The sequence below is a fragment of the Thunnus thynnus genome, chromosome 6 (assembly GCF_963924715.1).
Source record: "Thunnus thynnus chromosome 6, fThuThy2.1, whole genome shotgun sequence".
NCBI classification, from domain to species: domain Eukaryota; kingdom Metazoa; phylum Chordata; class Actinopteri; order Scombriformes; family Scombridae; genus Thunnus; species Thunnus thynnus.
This window is the reverse complement of record NC_089522.1, coordinates 14,263,658-14,283,821: the sequence shown is the minus strand read 5'-3', so window position 1 is coordinate 14,283,821 and position 20,164 is coordinate 14,263,658. Positions and strand designations below refer to the sequence as shown.

The window sequence follows — 20,164 nt, the reverse complement described above, 5'->3', positions numbered from 1 at the left end:
ACTGACTTGATAAGTTCAGATAAGTTCGCCTGATAGCAGCACACACACACAATTTGGTGCAACTCACAAATTAATGCGTATCTTCAAAATATCAAATATCACAACAGTTTGATCCAGTATTGTAATATCTACAATGTCAGGATATCTTGTTAATGACTGTTCTTTCAAACTGTTTTCATCTAAACTACTAGTATATAATTTCTGAGAGGAGAAAAAATAGTAACGTGGATATGATGGCCAAGCAGGTATTCATTTTTTATTTTATTCACAACAGTCAAATAATATATCTCTAATCCAATATCTAGTGTCATATTACAATATACTGTAGATATAATGCTGATTTCAGATCTGACTTTACTTTTTATTTATTATGTGATAAAAAGGGATTTGTACACATATAATTATTGTTGTGATGTGTTTGGGTGGATTTGAAGGCAGTGAGGACAGAGTGATAGGAAGAGACGAGTGGTGAGCACAGGGTGTCACTGCAGGGAGAGTGAGCACAAATACTAGGGAGACACCAGCAAGAGACTGGCAGGGATAATGGCCATGGCACCGATGAGTGGAAGGTGGGAGGGGGGAAGGGGGTTGTAGACGGAGACGAGGCAAGCAGGGGTGAGAGCGAGCAAAGAGCAGAGCCAGAGGCAACAGCAGCGGCTGGCAGCGACTGGTATACCAGTCAACCATGGAACGCACACTCACACAGTCTCTCCCACCCGTTTTTTTTTTTTTCTATCTAACTGCAGGTCCAGACCTGCCCCTCTGGCCTGGATGGTGGCAGAGGCTGTGGCACCAACCCCTGAGCTGGGCCCTCTTGCCACAGAGGAGAGCCCACACTGTGCAGTGTGCCAGGGCCTGCTGATCTGGGCGAGGTGAGTCAGAACCTCTTAACATGACTGGTGTCCCCAGCCTGACACACTGGCTTGTCTGACATGCACATGTGCACATAAATGTTATACAAACGTGTATGTGCTCTCTCTCCCTCTCTCTCTCTCTCTCTTTCTGTGCCCTCCCAACCCTGCCAGCACTCCCTTTCCTCTCATCCAGATAAAATCCTTTCAGACACAAATTTCAATTATTCACCTCATCCAAATAATGCCATGTGACAAGAATTATCCCTACTGTAATAATCCACTTAACTGGGAAAGAGCAGCTCATCAAAAAGAGAAAGGAGAAAAGGGGTTGGAAGTGAAGGTGGTGGTGGTGGGGGGGGGACTTGTCAACCAGTCTCGAATCAGGACCCTCATAACAAGAATTTCTTCCCTTTTTGAGGAGGCAGTCTTGAAGCGCACTGGGATGATGAAATTGAAGTAAATTGAAAGAAAGCCTGGGAGAATGCTCCCACAATCAATAACCCCAGGATTAAATTAGCCTTGGCATGAAGGGATGATGGGGGGAGGATGAAGAGTGAATGGTGGTGAATGACATTGAGACATGTAGGCTGAACAACAGAGCACTCCTCTAACCTGGATGCTGTGCCCATACAAGGACAGTGAATGTATATGTGATGTGCTCCGTCCCACTAGGCAACGATATGCTCCTGGTTATAAGTGTTGTCATCACTTGGGCCGAGCCTGTCTTATGAATACTTTCCTTTACACATTAGTGAAAGGTAACTGATGTTTATTGACATTAAAAGTTATTGGCTTTGCATGTATTCACATCCTGAATTCTTATGAAGACTAAAGTTTGCATAGCAGGCTACTTGCAAAACTTTTTTCAGAGCTATTTGACTTAAGTTCTCTACTCTGAGGAGCCTGGATTAAAGCAGGGGGCAAAAACTTTATTCAACTGATACAAAAGCTTTATTTCATCGTATTTCTATAACTTACGACTTCATATGTATAACTACTGTGATGAAGCGATGAAGCTATATTTACACATGACATGACATTAAAAGAGTACAACTTCATGAATGAGTAAGAAAACTTCCTTTAAAAGTAATTATTAAAGTTGTGGGTAGTTGTGGGAGGGTTGCAGGGCTCAGGACGTGACTGAGACATAGTCTATAGTTGACAAAAACATGTTTATCATTTTTCTGTTGAAGACTACTGACTATTGGTGAAACAGCTAAAAAATATTCCTGGACCCAATTGTGGGTCATGACCCAGACTGAAAATCAATGGGCTAAACTAAGGGACAAAAGGTATTTGGTGAAAGTTTTATGCTAAAAATGATTAAAGCAACAGTGAAACCATTATGACTGCTAAAATAGACATTTCTGCATGCCTTTTACTCTCCACAGACAAGAAACTTGAAGTACTCTCTCATTATGGGCTTGGGGACATCATCAGTGTGGTGCTTAAATGACTGGCTGCTAATTGGAAGCCTTTAACACTTGATCTATCTGGGGAATGTGTAGTATCATCTGATTAGCTCAGGAAAAGTTGTTTGTTGATTTAAAAAAAAAAAGGATGAAAACAACTATGTTTAAGTCACTGCATCATAAAAAACACAATAACTGTGCACCATCAACTGCCAAGAGAGTGCAGATTTTCATTCTTTGAAAATACAACAGCAGCTGAATTCACTGTTTAGCACTCTGTCAGAGGAAGAGAGTTGACTTTTAAAATCAACCTCTGAAGTCTTTCAAACTTACACACTTTTTTACTCAATTGATAGTATGCGGTTAAGAATCATGGCATGAAGCATAATTATTAATATCTGAAATTTATTTCAACCATTTATGAGAAAGTATTCATCAAAACATGGTTTTCTCAATTAAATGAGATTCAATTAATTATCTAACCTGCGTTCTATGTCTAATACACACTCACAACAAATAGACATTAAATTCTTTTGTGATTTCATTGTCAAATAATTTGTATTAAATACTGAATCCTTACCAGTGATTCTCTGGGGGGAGCTGCTGCATCATGCCCAGGTGGAAGTCCAGGCTGAGAAGATATACAAACACTTGTATTAGAGTGCCATCTACTGGATGACAGAGGCTGTGGTTGTTGAACGCAGCAGTTTTATTTACAGTGAGAAAATATCTATCTATAGAGGGGTAACATGTCTTTTAATTTTATACTACTTTCCTGGACATTTTTTAAGAAATGTGAAGGTATTTAATAGTTTTTAGGACATTTTACACATTCAATATATTTTATACTCAATATTCACAGCATTTTCACATGTAGTTCTTCATTTGCATAAATTCTTAAATTATATTCTTAACATTTCTTTGACAGAAAAAAACATACTTTTCAGTATGCAGTTTGTGTGTCATACAATATATTAGCAGCATATTAGGTTGTTTCTTAAAAACACAGCTACACTAAACAAATTTAACACTTTTTTCCCCCATTTTTCTTATAATTTGTACCAGCCTGCACCACCATTTCTGTAAAATGTCCTAAAAAAAATACCTGTTAAATACTTGCAAATTGCTCAGAAAATTTCCAGGAAATTTATACAAAACTGAAGGAACTCTAAAATAAAGCATTACCACAACAGATTTATGCTGATGAAACAAACTACACTAAAAAAAGATAAAAACATGAACATTTTAATATATTTTTAAACAGCTGACCAACTTGTCAGTCTGGCATTGATGTAAAGTACAATACATTCTCTGTCATTAACATTTCCTGAATACTTTGCTGAATTAACATAAATAGGTACAGTATATAGATGGAGGAATAAAGTCTAAATAATAAAGAGGAAATCAGCCTTTTGCATTTAATTTGTTTAGACTTCCTCTGCTCAATATACTGCTGTGTAATAACGGAAATAGCAAGATATTATCTGGAATAATGTGCATACAGGATCTGGCTGTTGCTAATACATTAGTTGATTAATTATAAGTAATAGTTTTGTAAATGTTAGCATGCATGACATCATTAATCCACTCCATTATGTTACTTCATTTGCTCTCCTGCTCCATCGGTCTGTGGATTTATGTCTGTGGACATAAACTCTTCCTTTCAATGTTTAACTTTTGCAGTAATACTAAGCACATTTTATCTCGTGCAGCAACTGCTTATTGGTGGTATAAAATGCTTGATGAAATTGTCCCTGGTGAAATGTATGAGCCACAACTTTCCAGTAACATATGTTTCTCGCAATGATCGATGCAGCTTGTCGGCTATTTCAACCAGCACAATGACAGCTAAGAGCCTTATACAAACCACCAGGGCTTGTTTGGCTAACAGTGACCTTTCCGCATCCTATCATTAACTGCACATAATAAGACAGAGGCAGTGCTACACGGTCAGATGGATGGACGTACACCTGGTCATGGTAAATAGCTAGCAGGGGTAAATTAAGCAAGCCACGTAAGTTTCGGCAACATGTGGTAAAGCACAAGAACGTCAGCCTGGCCCTTCGCGTCCACTTATCAACACGACCATGTCTGAGATCCAACTTTTGAAACGGCTCAAGAGCTAGCTAGCATGCTAACTAGCGAGCATGCTAACCTCCGCTGGCTGAACACTAGCTAACTGATATAAATGGTCATTTAAGGGTCACGAACTATAAGCACATCATCAGAGTGCACTGTCATGTCTGGACACAAAGACGTAATTGTCATAGTTTCGTAAATGTAGACCTGTGTTGGTGGATCAGGCTGGTCGGTGGATGCCATCTTCCTATCCCTCGTTTGCTTTGGAGGCTGTTCGAGTGAATCACGCTCGATTGCTTTTTCTGAAGAATAAACAACATATACGTTCAGTGAACAAACATTGCAGAGTTCATTGTGTCTGGAGCCACTTGTGTTTGCAAGCACAGTATCAGCGGAATATAATAATTAATACAATAATAAACTTAATAAATGTAAAACATACTTAAAGGCAGGTTCACAATTTTTCAAGCCTGTCTTAAAATAACAGTCAGGAGCCCAAATGAACACTGAAACATGTTTTTCTTGCCATAATCATTCTTCCTGTTCATACTGACCATTAGAAGATCCCTTCACAATGCATCAATAAGTATTAGTGATGGGGGCCAAAATGCACAAGCTTCCTTCTGTACAAAAATGTATTCAAGAGTTTATCTGAAGCTAATATGAAGCTTCAGCTCTCCAAATGAGTCAAATCAAGTAGATATTTTTCAACGTTACAGTCTTTTTAGTGCCAAAGTCTCTCTTTTTGTTACAATACGTCCACCACAGCACCACAGGGAAACACTCCCCGAGGAAACACAAAGAGGAAATCTGATGCTGAATACACTTGATATGACTAGCTGAGGCTGCTTAAGCCTAATATAAGCTTCAGATAAACTTTTAAATGCATTTTGTATAAAATGACTGTGTTGACACACTGTGGACTTTGTTCCCCACCATTTACATTGAAAGTGCATTTGAGGGGGATCTTTCAGCCAGTATGAACAGGAGGGATGATTACAGCAAGGAAAACCTCTTTCACTGTCCATATGGGCACCTTACTTATTTTAAGACCTGTCCTTCAGTAATTAATACAACTATATGGTCCCCTCTACAAAACAATCTCAAGATCAATAATGTAGCCTTAAAATGCTGTTGTTTCATGTGATACTGTGCTTTAGTGGTGCATATTCCCAAACATATTTGTAATCAAACAACATCTTAAAAAACAGTGGACCTGAAGTTATTGGGGCATCTGACAGTCTGGGTCTATAATAATAATAATAATAATAATAATAATAATAATAATAATAATAATAATAATAATAATAATTATTATTATTATTATTATTATTATTATTATTATTATTATTATTATCATCATCATCATCATTGCTCAAAGCTCTTACCGTAGCTTTGACGTTGTTTCAATCTGTTTCAATTTCTTGAGGAATGCATAATCAATGGTCCTACAAAAAATTGTACGATAATGTCTAAATAAAGTTTAAAAATGAATAAATAAAGAGTTCATTCTAAATCCACACCTAGCGGTCATTTGTGGTATTACATGTTTAGTTCTTCCGCATTGGCTTCATTGATAACATTAACGGTTGGCACACGAAAAGAGTTCTTTAATAGTAGTTTTTTTTCAACTAGCTTTAACTAGAGTTAGAGTGTGAAAATTAGATAAATACTCTAAAATGTACAATCATCTTTCCCCGTCTCCCCTCTTCTAAAATAAATTCCTCTTTTAAAATAGAAAACAACATATCCCAGAGTCCTTAGCGCCATCACGGCGGTTCCGTATTCGAAACTGCTAAAGGCGAAAGAGTGAGCAGGAGCTGTAGTCGGTCAATAGTGTTTAGGAAAATAAGAATTAGAAAAAGAAATTTCCTGACATAATGACAGACAGGAAACCGTGTAAGGTGTGTAATTTCACACGGCAAAAGTCGTATGGGTTGGTGGTTCCTTCCCTCGATGAGCTGAAGACAAAAGGTGAGACGTTATCGACTTGTAAACGTGTCTGCAAAGCTTGATAAAGAATGTAACGAACAAGCTTAAGATAAAACTGAAATTGGAATGAATTCTAATCTAACTTGAACTTTTGATATTTTAGTCTGTATTAAACGGTCATCATTGGTATTTGTATGTGTGTTTTACGAAAAACAATGGTGCCGCATAGTGCTTTGTGAAAGTGAAACACATTGATGATAAGATGTATGAGATGATTTGATGTCTTCAGCACCGATCTGATCCACCACCAGCATTGCAGTAGTGGTGATTTTGTCGCCCTGTTTAACCTTACAGTAACTAACAGTTATAGTGATCTTGATCGAGCTGTGCGAAGCAACATTTTCATCATGTCCAAACTTGCAGGAGCTAAACATGAAAACTCAGTCAAGACCTCCCTCCTGTCCTGCTCATTCCTTGAGTGCTAGTCACCAGGCGTTGCCCAAATCATTGAACTCTTCAAGTGGAGTGTTTTAGATAGGCTAAGTGGTTCTCAAACTTTTTCACCTCAATGGCCCCTAAACTGACACAAATTAGACCGCGGACCCCCATTTTGTCCCAGGGTCCCCTATCTGATAAGATTTTTGCTTTTAGATGTTTTATTACAGAAAGTGTATGAAACCCATGACCAAAATAGTTAAACATTCTGTCATTGTGTCACTTATGGATGAAAATAAATTATTCCCCTTTTTGCTGGGGACACTGGGGACCCTCGCAATGACCCCTGGGGGTCCCTGGACCCCACTTTAGATATAACAGCGGGGCTCTACAAAAACTCTGTGTCATCATGTTTTTGAAGCCATCTACATCACAGAAATATAGATGTGTTTTAAATTCATGTAATTGCAGATGACACAATGAATGTTGTCAATTTGAGAACTCACCTTTTTTTTTTTTTACTTTATTATAAAGCTACAAAGTATTGTTACATGTGTTAGACATTGAAGAATAATGTAACCTTCCTATTTTTGTGGGTTCAGAGAGTATATACACAACATAAATAGTAAATAAAATTCAAAGGTATCGTAGGCAGCCCAGTTTTGCTCTGTTGAAGCTGGTGGTGATTATAACAACCACAGTGCTTGTGTAATTAAACCATAATTGTGCTGTGAGGTTTCATTTGCATTCAGCAGTTATAGTTACACTTCACGGTTTTGCTTCACACCTGAATTCAAAAATCACACTTAAGTTTCAGATACCTACCAGAGGCAGACCTTATTCATATTAAAACCAACCAGACACAATACTGAACTATTTATAATTGGCATAAAATACATATAATTGTAAAAGGCAAGCCAGGGTTTAGGGTGGCAAAGGGAATAAGCAGCACAACCACTCAACAGCAGTGTAGTGTTTGACAAATAGGAACAGCTGTCATGAAAGAGGAGTTGACAGCTAAAATAGATTGACTTGTTTGAAGTACAGAAGTCAAAAGTATTTGCCTGAATCAGCTGACAATCAGGTGGTGTGTGAGCTATGACTTCCTAAAATATTTACAGTAGTTTATATGCCATATTGGGACTGGTTGTCCTCATGGTTTTGCTATGAAGTATGGCTAAGCTCTCTGTGGCACTCATAATAAAGGATACCTATGTAAGTAAGATCTGTAAAGTCTGTCATTTCTCTGTTCTTCTGACAGGGTGTGAGTTTCTTGGGTTCACCCCCGGTGACCCGGTCAAAGTGGTCTTAGAGGATGATGGGACGATAGTGGAGGATGAGGCCTACTTTTTGTGTTTGCCCATAAACACAAAGTTCATGCTGCTGCATGAAAAAGAGACATGGTCTCCAGGTCGCAGGAGTAAGTAGGTTTACTTGTGTCTGAGTTTTGTCTACAGTCTGATTCTTATCACTTAAGCAGTGAAATGCGCAGCTTTGTGGTTTATACTCATCTACTTCTCATTGTAGTTGATGGTGGTACTGCCTGGATGGCCAGGGAGTCTATGCTGCTGGAGACTGATGCTGTGGACAGCTTCAGTGCTGTAGCACCATGGTGGGATCTGGCTCAGCAGCTGAAGCTGGACCTGGCCAGCATCATCCTCATGTCTGAAGCAGACTTACAGGTGCCAATGTTATTCCTCTATTTCACCTGCAGTCATGCCTATCCCAGCATGAACTGGTACTATTTAAACAATAAGCAAATAGTCCTATCTGTAAACCATTTTCTTCATGTCACCATGATGACCTGTGCCAACTGAAACTTCCTTCAGTGTGTCTGAGTTAACTGTCATCCATAAGGTGTAACAGTGAACACAGGCAAACTTCTTTAAAAGACCAGAATATATTTACCATTTTTGAAAAATCTTTCTTTGCTGTACTTTTAACTTCACTGTGCATTAATTCCTTATTTTGTTCCATTGTTTGTTGTTGCTTTGACTTTGAGGCACTATACAGCCATAGTGTTCTCAAAGTTGTATATCGTTGCTTTAAGTATAATTTGTGTCACCTGCTGTTCCAGACCTTAGTGGATGCCCCATGCCCTGAGCTAGCCTCTGCTCTGGGCTTCCAAGAGAAGAAAGCTGAGGACCTCCAGGAGACATTGCAGAGGGTTTTGGACCGTAGGGAGGAGGAGAGGCAGTCCAAGGAGTTGCTCCAGCTCTACCTCAAAGCTGTAGAGAAAGAGGACGGGCAGCAGACAGAGCCAAGCCAGCCCAGCCTGGGAGGTATGGCCATATTATTATGTGGTGGTTTTCATTTTTACAATTTGGACTTAGTTATCCAAAATAAAGATTTGGCAAATTTGTAAGAGGTTTCATAGTTTATCCTGTGGCTTTCTGACACAATAGAAACAATGATAAGTGGAGACTCCTTGGTCCTTTTAGTTTTTGTGTTTTAGATCAAAGAAACTCTACAGAGAATCCCACAGCAGTACTTGTTCTTAAGAAAAACAGTAATTTAGATCATTTTGATTTAGAGAGTAATATCTGACAGTGTCTTTTGCAGTGCTCAAGTATCTTTCTTCTATCCGAAAAAAAATAGGATGAATAGCTGTGATCAATAAGCATGAGCACAACATCCGGCAAAATAATCAATACTGTATTATCCTATGATTGTGTAGCCCTGCAGGGAGGTAATGACCCAAAAACCAGTTGTTCTTCAGACATGGGTCAGAGACAGTGTCTTTGCTTATAAAACTTTAATTGGCTGTCAGAATTTTTGAGGAAAAAATAAATCTGAAAATTATCATTGATAAATATCTATATATTTATTTATTTAAGAGCAAAGGGCAGAATGTGAATTCAATAGATCAATATTTAAATACATCAGTGTTGACTTCCTAGTAGTTTGTCGTGTACTCACAACAACCAAATACAGGAGGAGTTCTCCTTGACACAGTAACTTTTTTAAAAAAAGTACATTTGGTGAAAGACAACTGTAGCTATAATATCTTAATATGTTATTTTACTGAGACACTTCAGTGCTAAGATGTATTGATAAATCAGTAATCTGTCTCCTCCGTGGTGCTCTATAGTATTTACTGTAGATGAAGGCAGAGCTGTGCTTGTGCCTTTTGGTCACTAGGTGGAACCCTTGTTGCTGCTGAATAATCCCACCTCTTGCAGCGTTTTACTGTCATACAACAAATGGTCCTGACAGAGAACCTGTTTCAATGTGATAGGGGCTGGAGACGTGGACATGCCGGACGGGATGGAGGTGGACTCGGTGTCTGGATTCATGTCCAGGACACTGATGGTCCTGAAAGGCAAAACAAGCCCAGAGACCAGACTATCAACTGGAGATCTGCAGGTAGTCCACTCACACCACTGATCCAGTCTGCCTCAAGACTTCTGCAGATAAAAAATACTCCAAACTTTGCTTTAAAATTATACAACTACTGTATATAATTGCAAATGCCTCAGACGTCACAGTCTTAGAACTTTCTAAAAGGTTTATAGGGAAGATTTAGAATGACCTGAGCAACCAAGGTGCATTTACATGTCACAACAATGTGGGGCCAGTCTTCAACTGTCTTGTGCGTCATCATATTCTCATCACATTCATATTCTGGAGCAAGGCTTTTGTTGTAACATATCAAGTCTTTAATAAGCAATTACCTAAAAATGCAAGTCCTGTCGCAACACATCCAGAATTAAATAGTGATATTATATTATTATTATTATTATATAATTCAAAGGACATTTATTTTAGCTAAAATTCAGGTGCATAATTTTGTCCACTCGTATACATACACAAAGCAACCAAAATATTAGAAGCACCTTTGAATATAATGAAGTCCAATACACCAACACCACTAACTACAGCCTCAAAAATGACCATAGAGTGACTACATGATTTATTATAGGGCTGTCAGAAAGGATTGCATTAGTCTGTGCAGGTCTGTATATAAAAAATATCCTGTTTTTTAACACAAGAGATATTTATTGTCATTTCATGATGTAAATAGTGCTGCAACTCATGATTATTTTCACTATCGATGAATTTGTCGATTATTTTCTCAAGTAATCAATTCGTTGTTTGGTCTATAAAATGTCAGAAAATAGTGAAAAATGTCAATCACTGTTTCCCAAAGCATAAGTTACCGTCCTCAAATGTCTTCTTTTTGTCTTGAACAACGCTCCACTACCGAAGATATTCAGTTTACTGTCATAGAATACTAAATAAACCAGAAAATGCCATTGAAGATGCCATTTACAGGTGCTGCAGGGGCAGCGTCTGATATCAGGGGAATAGAATTGAAATTACACCCACAATCAGGGTCTGTCTGGAAAGATGAGACTGGCCAGATTGGACTTGCAGAATAAAATTGTTTTCACTGCTTTGCAATACATATTCATGTTTGTCTTCTCCCTCCCATGTGTGTTTAGATGGTAGTGACCAGAGGGGTGGAAGCTATGGAGCCGGTACTTGGCTGGGACAGAGAGAGGACGTCGGCACTTCTGCAAGCCTGCGAAGCCGAGCTGACCAGACGTCTTCAGCAGGTTCAGGCCATGCAGTCCATCAGGAGCAGCACGCAGCCAGACAGCAGCCAGCAGTCCAACGAGAAGAGCGCGGAGGAGAGAGAGGAAGCCCAAGGCCCGAGCAACTAGGCCGAGGCTTCACCCGAGCAGAGACTGATAAGAATTCACACTGCCTGCCTCAGGGTCAGTAGAATGGGATTAATCCCGTGTTACCGATAATATCCATGATTATGGAATCCATGAATGCTGATGATGTTGACGTTTGCGTCATCTTTGCATCAACTTGCAAACCACTTGAATGCTTTTGCCTCAAGAGGAGGCACAGTGATTTGCACAAGTCATGTTTATCAAAGACATTTTGCAGTAACCACTGGAATCAACTTTCTACTGGCTCCTTATTTTGATGAGAGCCATGCTGTGAAAATAACCCCAGATAAACATAAGGTTTTCTATATATTGTTGCTCTTGAATCAGCTTCTCAGTATTGTTGTCGTACTGTCTGCTGCCCCTAAAACACTGCCAATTAAAACAGACATTATGCACTGAGTTTTATTTCAGGATTTTAGTCTAAATATAGATAAAAATATACTTTAGCTAAGAACTTTGTGGATTACTTTGTATCTGCTGACAATAATTACCATATTGTGCACTATATTTACTGTCCACCATTTTATTTGAGTGTCCTAGTCCCGCGTGTTTACATTCATCCACTAATGCCCACTAAAAATTCCACAACTGGAACAAAAAAAGTAGTATCTATGGTATGTATGCTACTTTTTCCTGACAATCCCACATTGCTGTTCCGCATTGGCTTCACTTTTCAGGCCCAGAACTACCAGCTTGATTGCTGGTAAGTGATTAGTAAGTGTCTGAAATATCAATTTGCTGTTCATTATTGAGTCATTTATTGTATGTCTATGATGTAGGGAGAGAATAAGGGAGTGATTTGGAGGTATAGGGGGTCTTTAGGGAAGTTAGATGTAGCACTGTGTTATTTTATGTCATCTTGTCATCTCCTGCAAAAAGAAATAAGTGTTATGTTCACACTACTGTTTCCATAGTTTTTACCTTTTTTTTTTTTTTTTACCTAGTTTTAAAGTCCATGAGCATAAGGTCAATGTCAAGAAATTTCTTACGAGGGATGAAAACTCTAAAATATTTTCTAAAAAGAGGTTCTCCTATAGCTGTTGAAGATATATCAGTTTGGTGGTTGATCAGTAATTATGAATATACTATTGACTTACGCCACAGTCTACAATTGCGGCGTAAGTCAATAATCTACACAATTTTGTGTACCTCAGTGTGAAATGTCATCATTACCTGATCTGTGACCATTAAGGGAATCTCTACATGGAAGAGTGAGTGGTAGAAATACCTTTTTGAACCGTGATGAACTCTCCGCTCATGGCACAAAGCCAAAGAAACTTGAACAGCACTACTTTTGAGTTACATGGGATGCAAACGGAAACCACAGGCAGGATACTGAGAGTAACGTTATTTCTGAGATATATGCAAATGCTGACATCGATATATCTATGTAAAGGCTAGCCTTGTACAAGTAAATGAATATATTTGAGTGGAGTAGATGGGCTAATTCATCATTCTAATAATAAAGAGTCTGACAAGATAAGATGTATATCACTTCAAGCCTCACTGAACACGTCTGGCCGACATTTAGGGTAAAAATGACAAAGCTTCATCTTTGAGTTACATGGAACCAATACTTATGTATTAGAGATAACTTAAGACTATGTATTATATACTATTATTGAAGTTATGTATCAGTCTGGTGGATGTGTGATGTAATGCGGGGTGTACAATGGGTGCAAGTCTGTGTGACTCATAGGTCATGTACAAGATAGCCTTTGTCATGTCTATCATCATCTGTCTCAGGAATACATGAACACATGAATACAAATGATGGTGGATGGTGAATTTGTGGAAGGATCATCTTTTTTGTGTTGTGGTGAGATTGAGATGTCACTATGGGCTTGTACTTGAGTATTAGATACATGGGAGAGTGGAGCAATCATAAGGATCTGCTGATTACTCAGTATTGTGCGTATATATGGAAAAGGTTTGTGTCTCAGCTTGAAACTTGGTTTCATCAAAAGTAACTTGTCACCCTGCTGTTTCATACTGAACCCTTTAAGAATTGCTACAGTGTGAGATCCCCAACAAATTCACATGTATTTAATTTAAACATGTGCAGCAAATGTTTCAAAGGGAAGCTTTATATGACTGTACAGTATGTGATTTATACATTTTGTACACATGTTGAATGGTGTCATGAGGGGTATTTTCAAATAAACTTGCCTCTCAAACTTTTAAAAGTGCTTGTTGTCCCACATTTTTATGATTAAATATTAAATGAATGTAGCCTTATGCACAATCTCATTGACAGATATGTCAATATAATATGTATTCTCGAGACTCTCCTTCCTCTGAAGACTTAATCAAAAGCTGAGCATTAAGATAGAACAAAGAGTTCAAGGCTTGAGGAAACTAGGAGCTCTGAAAATAAGATTCAAGATACCATAAAATAGTGATTAATAAAAAAAAAATAGTGTGTGCTCTTCCATAGCCAGAAACAGTATCAACGATAACAATACTAAGTAGAGTTTTTGACAGGGTGAACCTCCTTCATAGTTCTTCCTTTACATACAGTAAGTTCATGCAGGGTTATCGACAAAATAGTGATGAGGCATATTAGCTATAAGCCTACCGGCAGCATGCTGCTGCTAGATATTTTCCAACAGTTAGTTAATGGGTTTCATGGTGTGCGTAATTCCTGTGGAATTGGCTCCAACTAGGCTGAACAGTTAGAAGTGAGTGAGATATAGGAGCAGTCGATGGTGCTCTCATGTGTCACAGTGTTTTGGTGGATTAGATTATGAGTTAACAGTGTACAGGTAAAAACTGCAGGTTTGCTCTGTGAGCACCCAGTTGCCTTGAGGACTGTCTGGGCATTTCATGCTAGAAACAAACCTTATTCTATGTGCTCAGATGATTTTCAGAGAACACATGACTACCTAAGACCTTATGATTCTGTTGGGTTGCAAATGCCAAGGTGATGTATGGGTCAGTGCATACCTTGCCTTGCTAAGCTGTGGTGAACTTCAAACTACAAAGTATGTAGCAGCATCACAGTTCGGTCCAAGTTACTATACTTTTTTTTAAAGTAATAAGTTCACAGAAAAGTGGCATTGGCTTGATTCCAAGGCAACAGGAAAAAAAACGAACTGGAGCCGAAGAAACAGTAAAAATAAATCAACACAAGTGCGTTTCTTTCTTACACCCACATATTCATGCATGCTCTTTTGCCCCACTTGTGTTGGTGAGTAAATGCAAAAGTGTGAAATGAGAGGCAATTTCATGGGGCTGTAGAACCCTTTAATGACAGTTTTGATAGAGGAGTGGAGCTGGGATTGCTGAGAACAAGCTGCATTATGTATGAAGGTTAAACGACTAGCATTCACCGCCTCTTAGACCAGACTGACTGACTTCCAGACTACTTTATGGAATTAATTTATTATTTCTGCCTGAGCATAAATATACATCTCTGTCTTTGGTTAGAATCGAGCAGAATAACAGTTTGTATTCAGATATCTTACTTTGAGTTTTTCTTTTTAATCAAAATGCTTGTCTGATCACATTTAGACCAAACATTTATTTTAATAAACACATTGTATAAAAAATAGTCTAAATTAATCAAAGTGTCTTTATTCCAAAGTCTTACTTTATTCCTGCAAGTAATAAAATAATAAAAACATATTACAAAAATGGTTAAAAGGAATTGTACTGGTGAGATTTTAGAACCCAGAAGGATTTGTAGTGGCATCTCACCAAGCAAAGAAATACAAAGATGTCAACATTAGGTTCAATCCCTGAAATTGCTTGAAAATATCTTTATAGTACCAGTTTCACGAAATCATACCAAGATATCATCAAGATAATGCTTCTGCTTGCATCAAGATCAAACACAACATCCAAGCTTCATCACAAAAATTAGGGTTGAGTTAACAGTCAAACAGTGACTTTAATTGCCACACTATCAAAGTTATAGTTTTTAGTTAGCATATACAGGCCATCAAGCCATCAGTCTAAGTTACAGTGAGAGATGTAGCCTTAGTGCTGGTATACTTAATCTTCCATCCCTTGTTTTTACCACTGGGGTCGGATTTGAATGCAACATTCACCTGGTAACCTCCTGTGTCAATGCGGCCTGGTGGCTTGGATCCACAGAAGGGTCCATACTCTTGTCCAGCTGTTGAAATCTTATGAAGGGGGGGAAACCAGAAAAAAAAAATGGGGATGTTGATTCATTAAATACCTGACTTAGTGATGCTCAGCCAAACATAAATATGCAGGAGTCCTACAGTATATCACCCAAGAAGGACAAGTCAGTGACAGACTGCCTACACAAGCATGAGCAGGAATACATTGCTTATTCATCATTTTGTGTGTGTTAAGTTGCCGCCCTGAAGTCACAGGACTAACCTTCAACGTATCGTATGGACAGGGGGCATCCGGATGTCCCTCTACGTCAAAGGGTGCCAGAAAGCTCAGGATTATTCTGTAGCCCTCCGGCAGACGGATGGTGTGGTCACACTGACTCATGGGTGGGTAGGGGTTCGGGTAGCCTGGGCTGGTCAGAACCCCTGACAGCGTGGTCAACACCTGGTTGATGCATGGCACTGTAGGGAAGACACACACTCATTTACTGTAAATCCCACTTTAACACAGTCCATGTCCAGTCTTCAGAGTTCATTTGAAAACTAGTGGATATGATCTACCTGCAGCTGCTTTATGAGATATAAATGACAAAGTATGAAGAAGTATGAAAATGTTTTGTGATTAGAAGAAAAAAAAAATTCATGTCAATTGAGACATTTCCTGGCATCATAAATGATGGGATTCATTTAGGTTGCATTATTGCCCCGGCAAGTGTGCAGATGTTGTTACAGACAAAAACAAATGAGTATTGCAAAGAGCCTGAGTTGCTGTAATTCATATAATTAGTACAATCTGTAGGCAGATAATCATTTTTGCTTATTCGTTGCATGATTTGTTTTGTCACCCTTTTTTACTCTGGCAAAGAATAATAATTTAAGTCACATCAACTGGTAATTGTGATTAATTACCTAGTGTCAGTACACTATTAGTGCTGCACACAGGTATCAATTTTTAATGCCATTTTGAAGTTGCTTTTCCCTTAGGAATCGACAGTAATTAACCTTGCCTTACACCAGCTGGCAGAGATCAACTACTTTATGCATCAGTATGCCTTTTCAGTCTGAAATTAGTTAGCACAGGCCAGATATGATAGAATGAAATCCAGTCTAGTACACAATCAACTGTGTGTGAAATGTCAGAAAACTGTTTGTTAAGGATTTGTTCTGCAGTACTGTGAAATATCAAGAATACTTCAAATGACAGATGGCGTTCTCTTCCAATAATTAGGTGTAATAATAAGTTAACAACACAGCAATCTGATCTCATTTTCATCCACCATTCTCGCAAAGTCTCAAATTAGCAGCATTTTGTATTTTAATTGTTCTTATAACCACGTTGATACCACATCAACAGATTGTGCCAACTGAAAGATTTGGTAATTATTTGGTTATATAATCAACAAATGCTGTGGAATTTAAAATGTGTTGTAGCCAAATGCCTCAAACAGAGATCACTGACACTAATGGAAGTTGCTTGCTTGTGTGCCTTACTTTGTTGCCATCAATATCGGCTGTGTCTGGTAGTGGGGAGCTGAGCTGTATTTAGCTTTAGAAACACCAGATACCATATTTACAGAGATCAATATACAGTCAAATGCAGTGTGCCAAGCTCTTGACAATGCACCACACTATATAGATTCTGACCGACTTTGATTGAGCTCAGATGAATATGCCTCTTGAGCTTTCGTCTGCATATCTCTTACCTGTGCAGGATCTTTTGTTGTCATGGAGAAGGTATCCTTGTCTGCATGTGCAGTAATATCCACCAATGTAATTGTGACAAAAATGATCACACGCTCTCTCCCCGTCTACCATGATGGACAGACACTCATCGATGTCTGTTGGAGACAGAGAGGTTAGAGAGTGAAACACAATAAATATGTATCATAGTTTAAAGTGGAATTGTCTTTTAATGATTGTCTTGTAGATCCTTAATGTGTCTGGGCTCAGTCAGATAATGTATGGTGACTTGCTTGGTATGTATTTTTCAGGAGTGCATAAATGTATGTCACCATGGCTTTTACAAGTTAAGCAGACATTAAATGAAAGTGCTTTGTCTTACAAAAAATCTCAATGGGTTCAATCTGTTAACTATTGAGGCTGAAAGAATAGGAAATGTATTAATTGCAAACAAAAATTGCAGACAGGCTTTTTTAAGATAAACAAGACTAAACGTCTACAGCCATGCAAGCAGCTAGAGCTAACATGACAAGATGCTGCTGTTTAGCTAATATTTACCAGATTCAGCATCTTAGTTTACTGCTAGTATCCTAATATTTGCTCATTAGTGTTGAATACAAAATACAGCTGAGTTACATAAAGAGTCATAAACTGAAGAATTGAGCAATTTGAAATTCTGACCTCATGAAGGTGCTAGATGCAACATCAGACAATCAACCAAAGTCAAATGAATTTATCCTCTAGGAACCTTGAATATCTGTAGCAAAGTTTATGGTAATCCATCCAATAGTTGTCAAGATATTTTATGTCAACCTTTTGGTGGCATGGTAGAAAAGTCAGAGGATCACCAAAGTCATTAGGATACATCATCTGGCAATGTCTGTACAAAATTGTCAGGCTATTTCTCTGAATAGGTGAAAAGACTTGCTGGCAGAGATTGAGGAAAAGTAGGGTTCGTCCTCTGGCGACCATGAATGCCTGTGCCAAATTTCATGACAATATGGTAGACCATACTGATAGGAAGTATCTGCCAAACTCCAATTTAAATTGGCCATTCACAGTTTAATACATTTTATTGCTAGAATAAGCCAAAAGTTATATATATAAATTAGATGCCCTCTCAAAGAGTACTTTACCTTTATTCTAGTGACTTATGGTGCCCTTTATTTGTGCTGTGGATTTGTCATTATTATATTGTATATGTTGTTTGTAGTCTTGTGGTTTTGTCTGAATTAATATTTTAAACATTACTGTATGTACCTATGATTATATGATCTTGCTATTATTTCTCCAGAAACTCCATTACACTTTGCTCTGTTCAATTACAGCCACCAAAAACATACAGGTATCTGCCCTCTGGCAACAAATGTCACTACTCTACGTCACCTTCTGAGGTGTAAAATGCTTGGAAGCCAGTGAATCGTCCCTCGTTAGAATAGTCACTCCTAAAGACCACTGACATGAGGTTCCCGGCTGACAGGATGATGGTGTTCCTGGGGGTGCTTTCAGAGTTCTTCTCTTCCTCACCACAGAACCGCAAGGTCTCATTCCCCTCTGCCAAAACCTGCTTTGACAAGGTCAGAAGCCTTTTGGTGAGCAAGCTACAGAGTCCAGTGCAGTGCAGATAATGGGACTCGGAGTTTCTCTAGCATATACCTGAATGTAGTCATATTCACATTGATTGGAGGGTTCCACGTTGAAGTGGGTGAAGTAGAGTTTGACCCTGTGGCCCTCTGCGACAGTGATGTTCCACACTATCAGCTGGTTATCCGGGTATGTCTGGGGGAAGTTGGGGGAGGTGAAGTTGCCATATAACCCTGTCATTTCCACACTCAGCGAGACATGTATGAGGGAAAATAGGACAAACACACAGCCCCCACTGGGCAAAATTAGGTGTGATGGCAGTGGTTCCAAGAATAATTTTGCACAAATAAATGCTAACCGACACTCACCTGGTCATGTTGGCTTCACAGTCCTCGGATATTTTGCGTGTTTTTGGAATGGTTCAATCTCAGCGACCTGAGGGTAAATGAACCTGGCTGGTAAACAAAGTGAGATGGACACATGATCATTCCCCACCTCCCTCAGTCACAGAAATCTATCAAACTGAAGAATGTAAGAATAGCGTTTATTCATCCATATCATGTTAAACTCTTTTTCTTATTTATCAACTCCTTTATCCATTTTTACAATTGGGAAATATTTGTTTAGATGATTATGACACATACTACAATTTCCTTAAATGTCAGTGCATTCAACGAAACTGTGGAAGCAAGACTAACACTCAAATCATTAAAAATAATTTAAAAATCCCAAAACCCTTTTCTAGATTTTTTGTTACTTTTGATTTCTTAAATGTATTGATCATTTTAAAATGTAAAAAAAACATTGTAAATGTAAGAAACATAAATTGCAATGTATTTATAAAAATGGAAACCAACTATCACCTGTATCACACCTCAGTGCCCTGTGAAGCTTTCTCACATCTGCTCAGACAGTGATGCTGATCAGACCTGACTCATGCCTTTAATTATTTCAGACCCCGCTCTCATGATTGTCGAGTAGTGAGGCTGTTAAATAAAAGCATCAGAAAAATAAATACACTAACCCATCACATTTACCAGCCGAGTCCTTTTTGTTTCCAACTAATTACTGTATTAGAAACAAAAACAGTCAGTGGTACATCAATAACAGTTTCCTCGTGAATGAAACCAGATTGCATCATGTTTTTATTTTTTGTTTTTTTAAATGTCTGACTCTGCTCTGTGCCAAATGCTTTAAGGTCAGACTTTATTGTAAAGGCTTTTATAATGAGGGAATCGCAGAGTGTTCAGCTGTCTGTTTTGATGGAATACGGATATTGGTGTTATTCAGAAGTGATGGGGCCTTTCAACCAGAAACAGTTGTACAATAAGTAAGCTTATAATAACCAACCCCCATTTTCGCTAATGCTAAAGCACTAATGGCTAGTATTTGAAGTGAATTACAATAATTATCCA

General features: G+C 38.3%; 3 protein-coding genes across 4 annotated transcripts in view; 1 reads left to right on the top strand and 2 right to left on the bottom strand.

Moving 5' to 3' along the window:
* The window catches only part of pex14 (peroxisomal biogenesis factor 14), a 46,112-nt gene extending 41,451 nt beyond the window's left edge, over positions 1-4,661 (bottom strand). For both annotated transcript variants that reach the window (XM_067591925.1, XM_067591926.1), the window contains exons 1-2: positions 4,553-4,661; positions 2,847-2,897 (exon numbers count right to left, since the gene is read on the bottom strand). In XM_067591925.1, the coding sequence (XP_067448026.1) occupies positions 2,847-2,897; positions 4,553-4,588 (87 nt within the window). In that variant the 5' untranslated portion in view covers positions 4,589-4,661. The remainder of the gene's footprint in view (positions 1-2,846; positions 2,898-4,552) is intronic.
* A 1,452-nt stretch (positions 4,662-6,113) lies between these two features.
* Positions 6,114-15,149, top strand: dffa (DNA fragmentation factor, alpha polypeptide). The gene is made up of 6 exons (XM_067591923.1): positions 6,114-6,319; positions 7,974-8,132; positions 8,240-8,394; positions 8,790-8,994; positions 9,951-10,078; positions 11,158-15,149. Exons 1-6 carry the CDS (start codon positions 6,226-6,228, stop codon positions 11,377-11,379), a joined length of 963 nt encoding a protein of 320 aa, XP_067448024.1. The 5' UTR covers positions 6,114-6,225; the 3' UTR covers positions 11,380-15,149.
* Positions 15,150-15,194: 45 nt separating this feature from the next.
* masp2 (MBL associated serine protease 2) lies at positions 15,195-19,205 on the bottom strand. Its single transcript, XM_067591924.1, has 6 exons — positions 19,118-19,205; positions 18,822-19,044; positions 18,552-18,729; positions 17,189-17,323; positions 15,751-15,947; positions 15,195-15,527 (listed from the first exon to the last, which is right to left on the bottom strand). The coding sequence occupies exons 1-6, from the start codon at positions 19,123-19,125 to the stop codon at positions 15,354-15,356; spliced, it is 915 nt and encodes a 304-aa protein (XP_067448025.1). The 5' UTR covers positions 19,126-19,205; the 3' UTR covers positions 15,195-15,353.
* Positions 19,206-20,164: the final 959 nt, after the last annotated feature.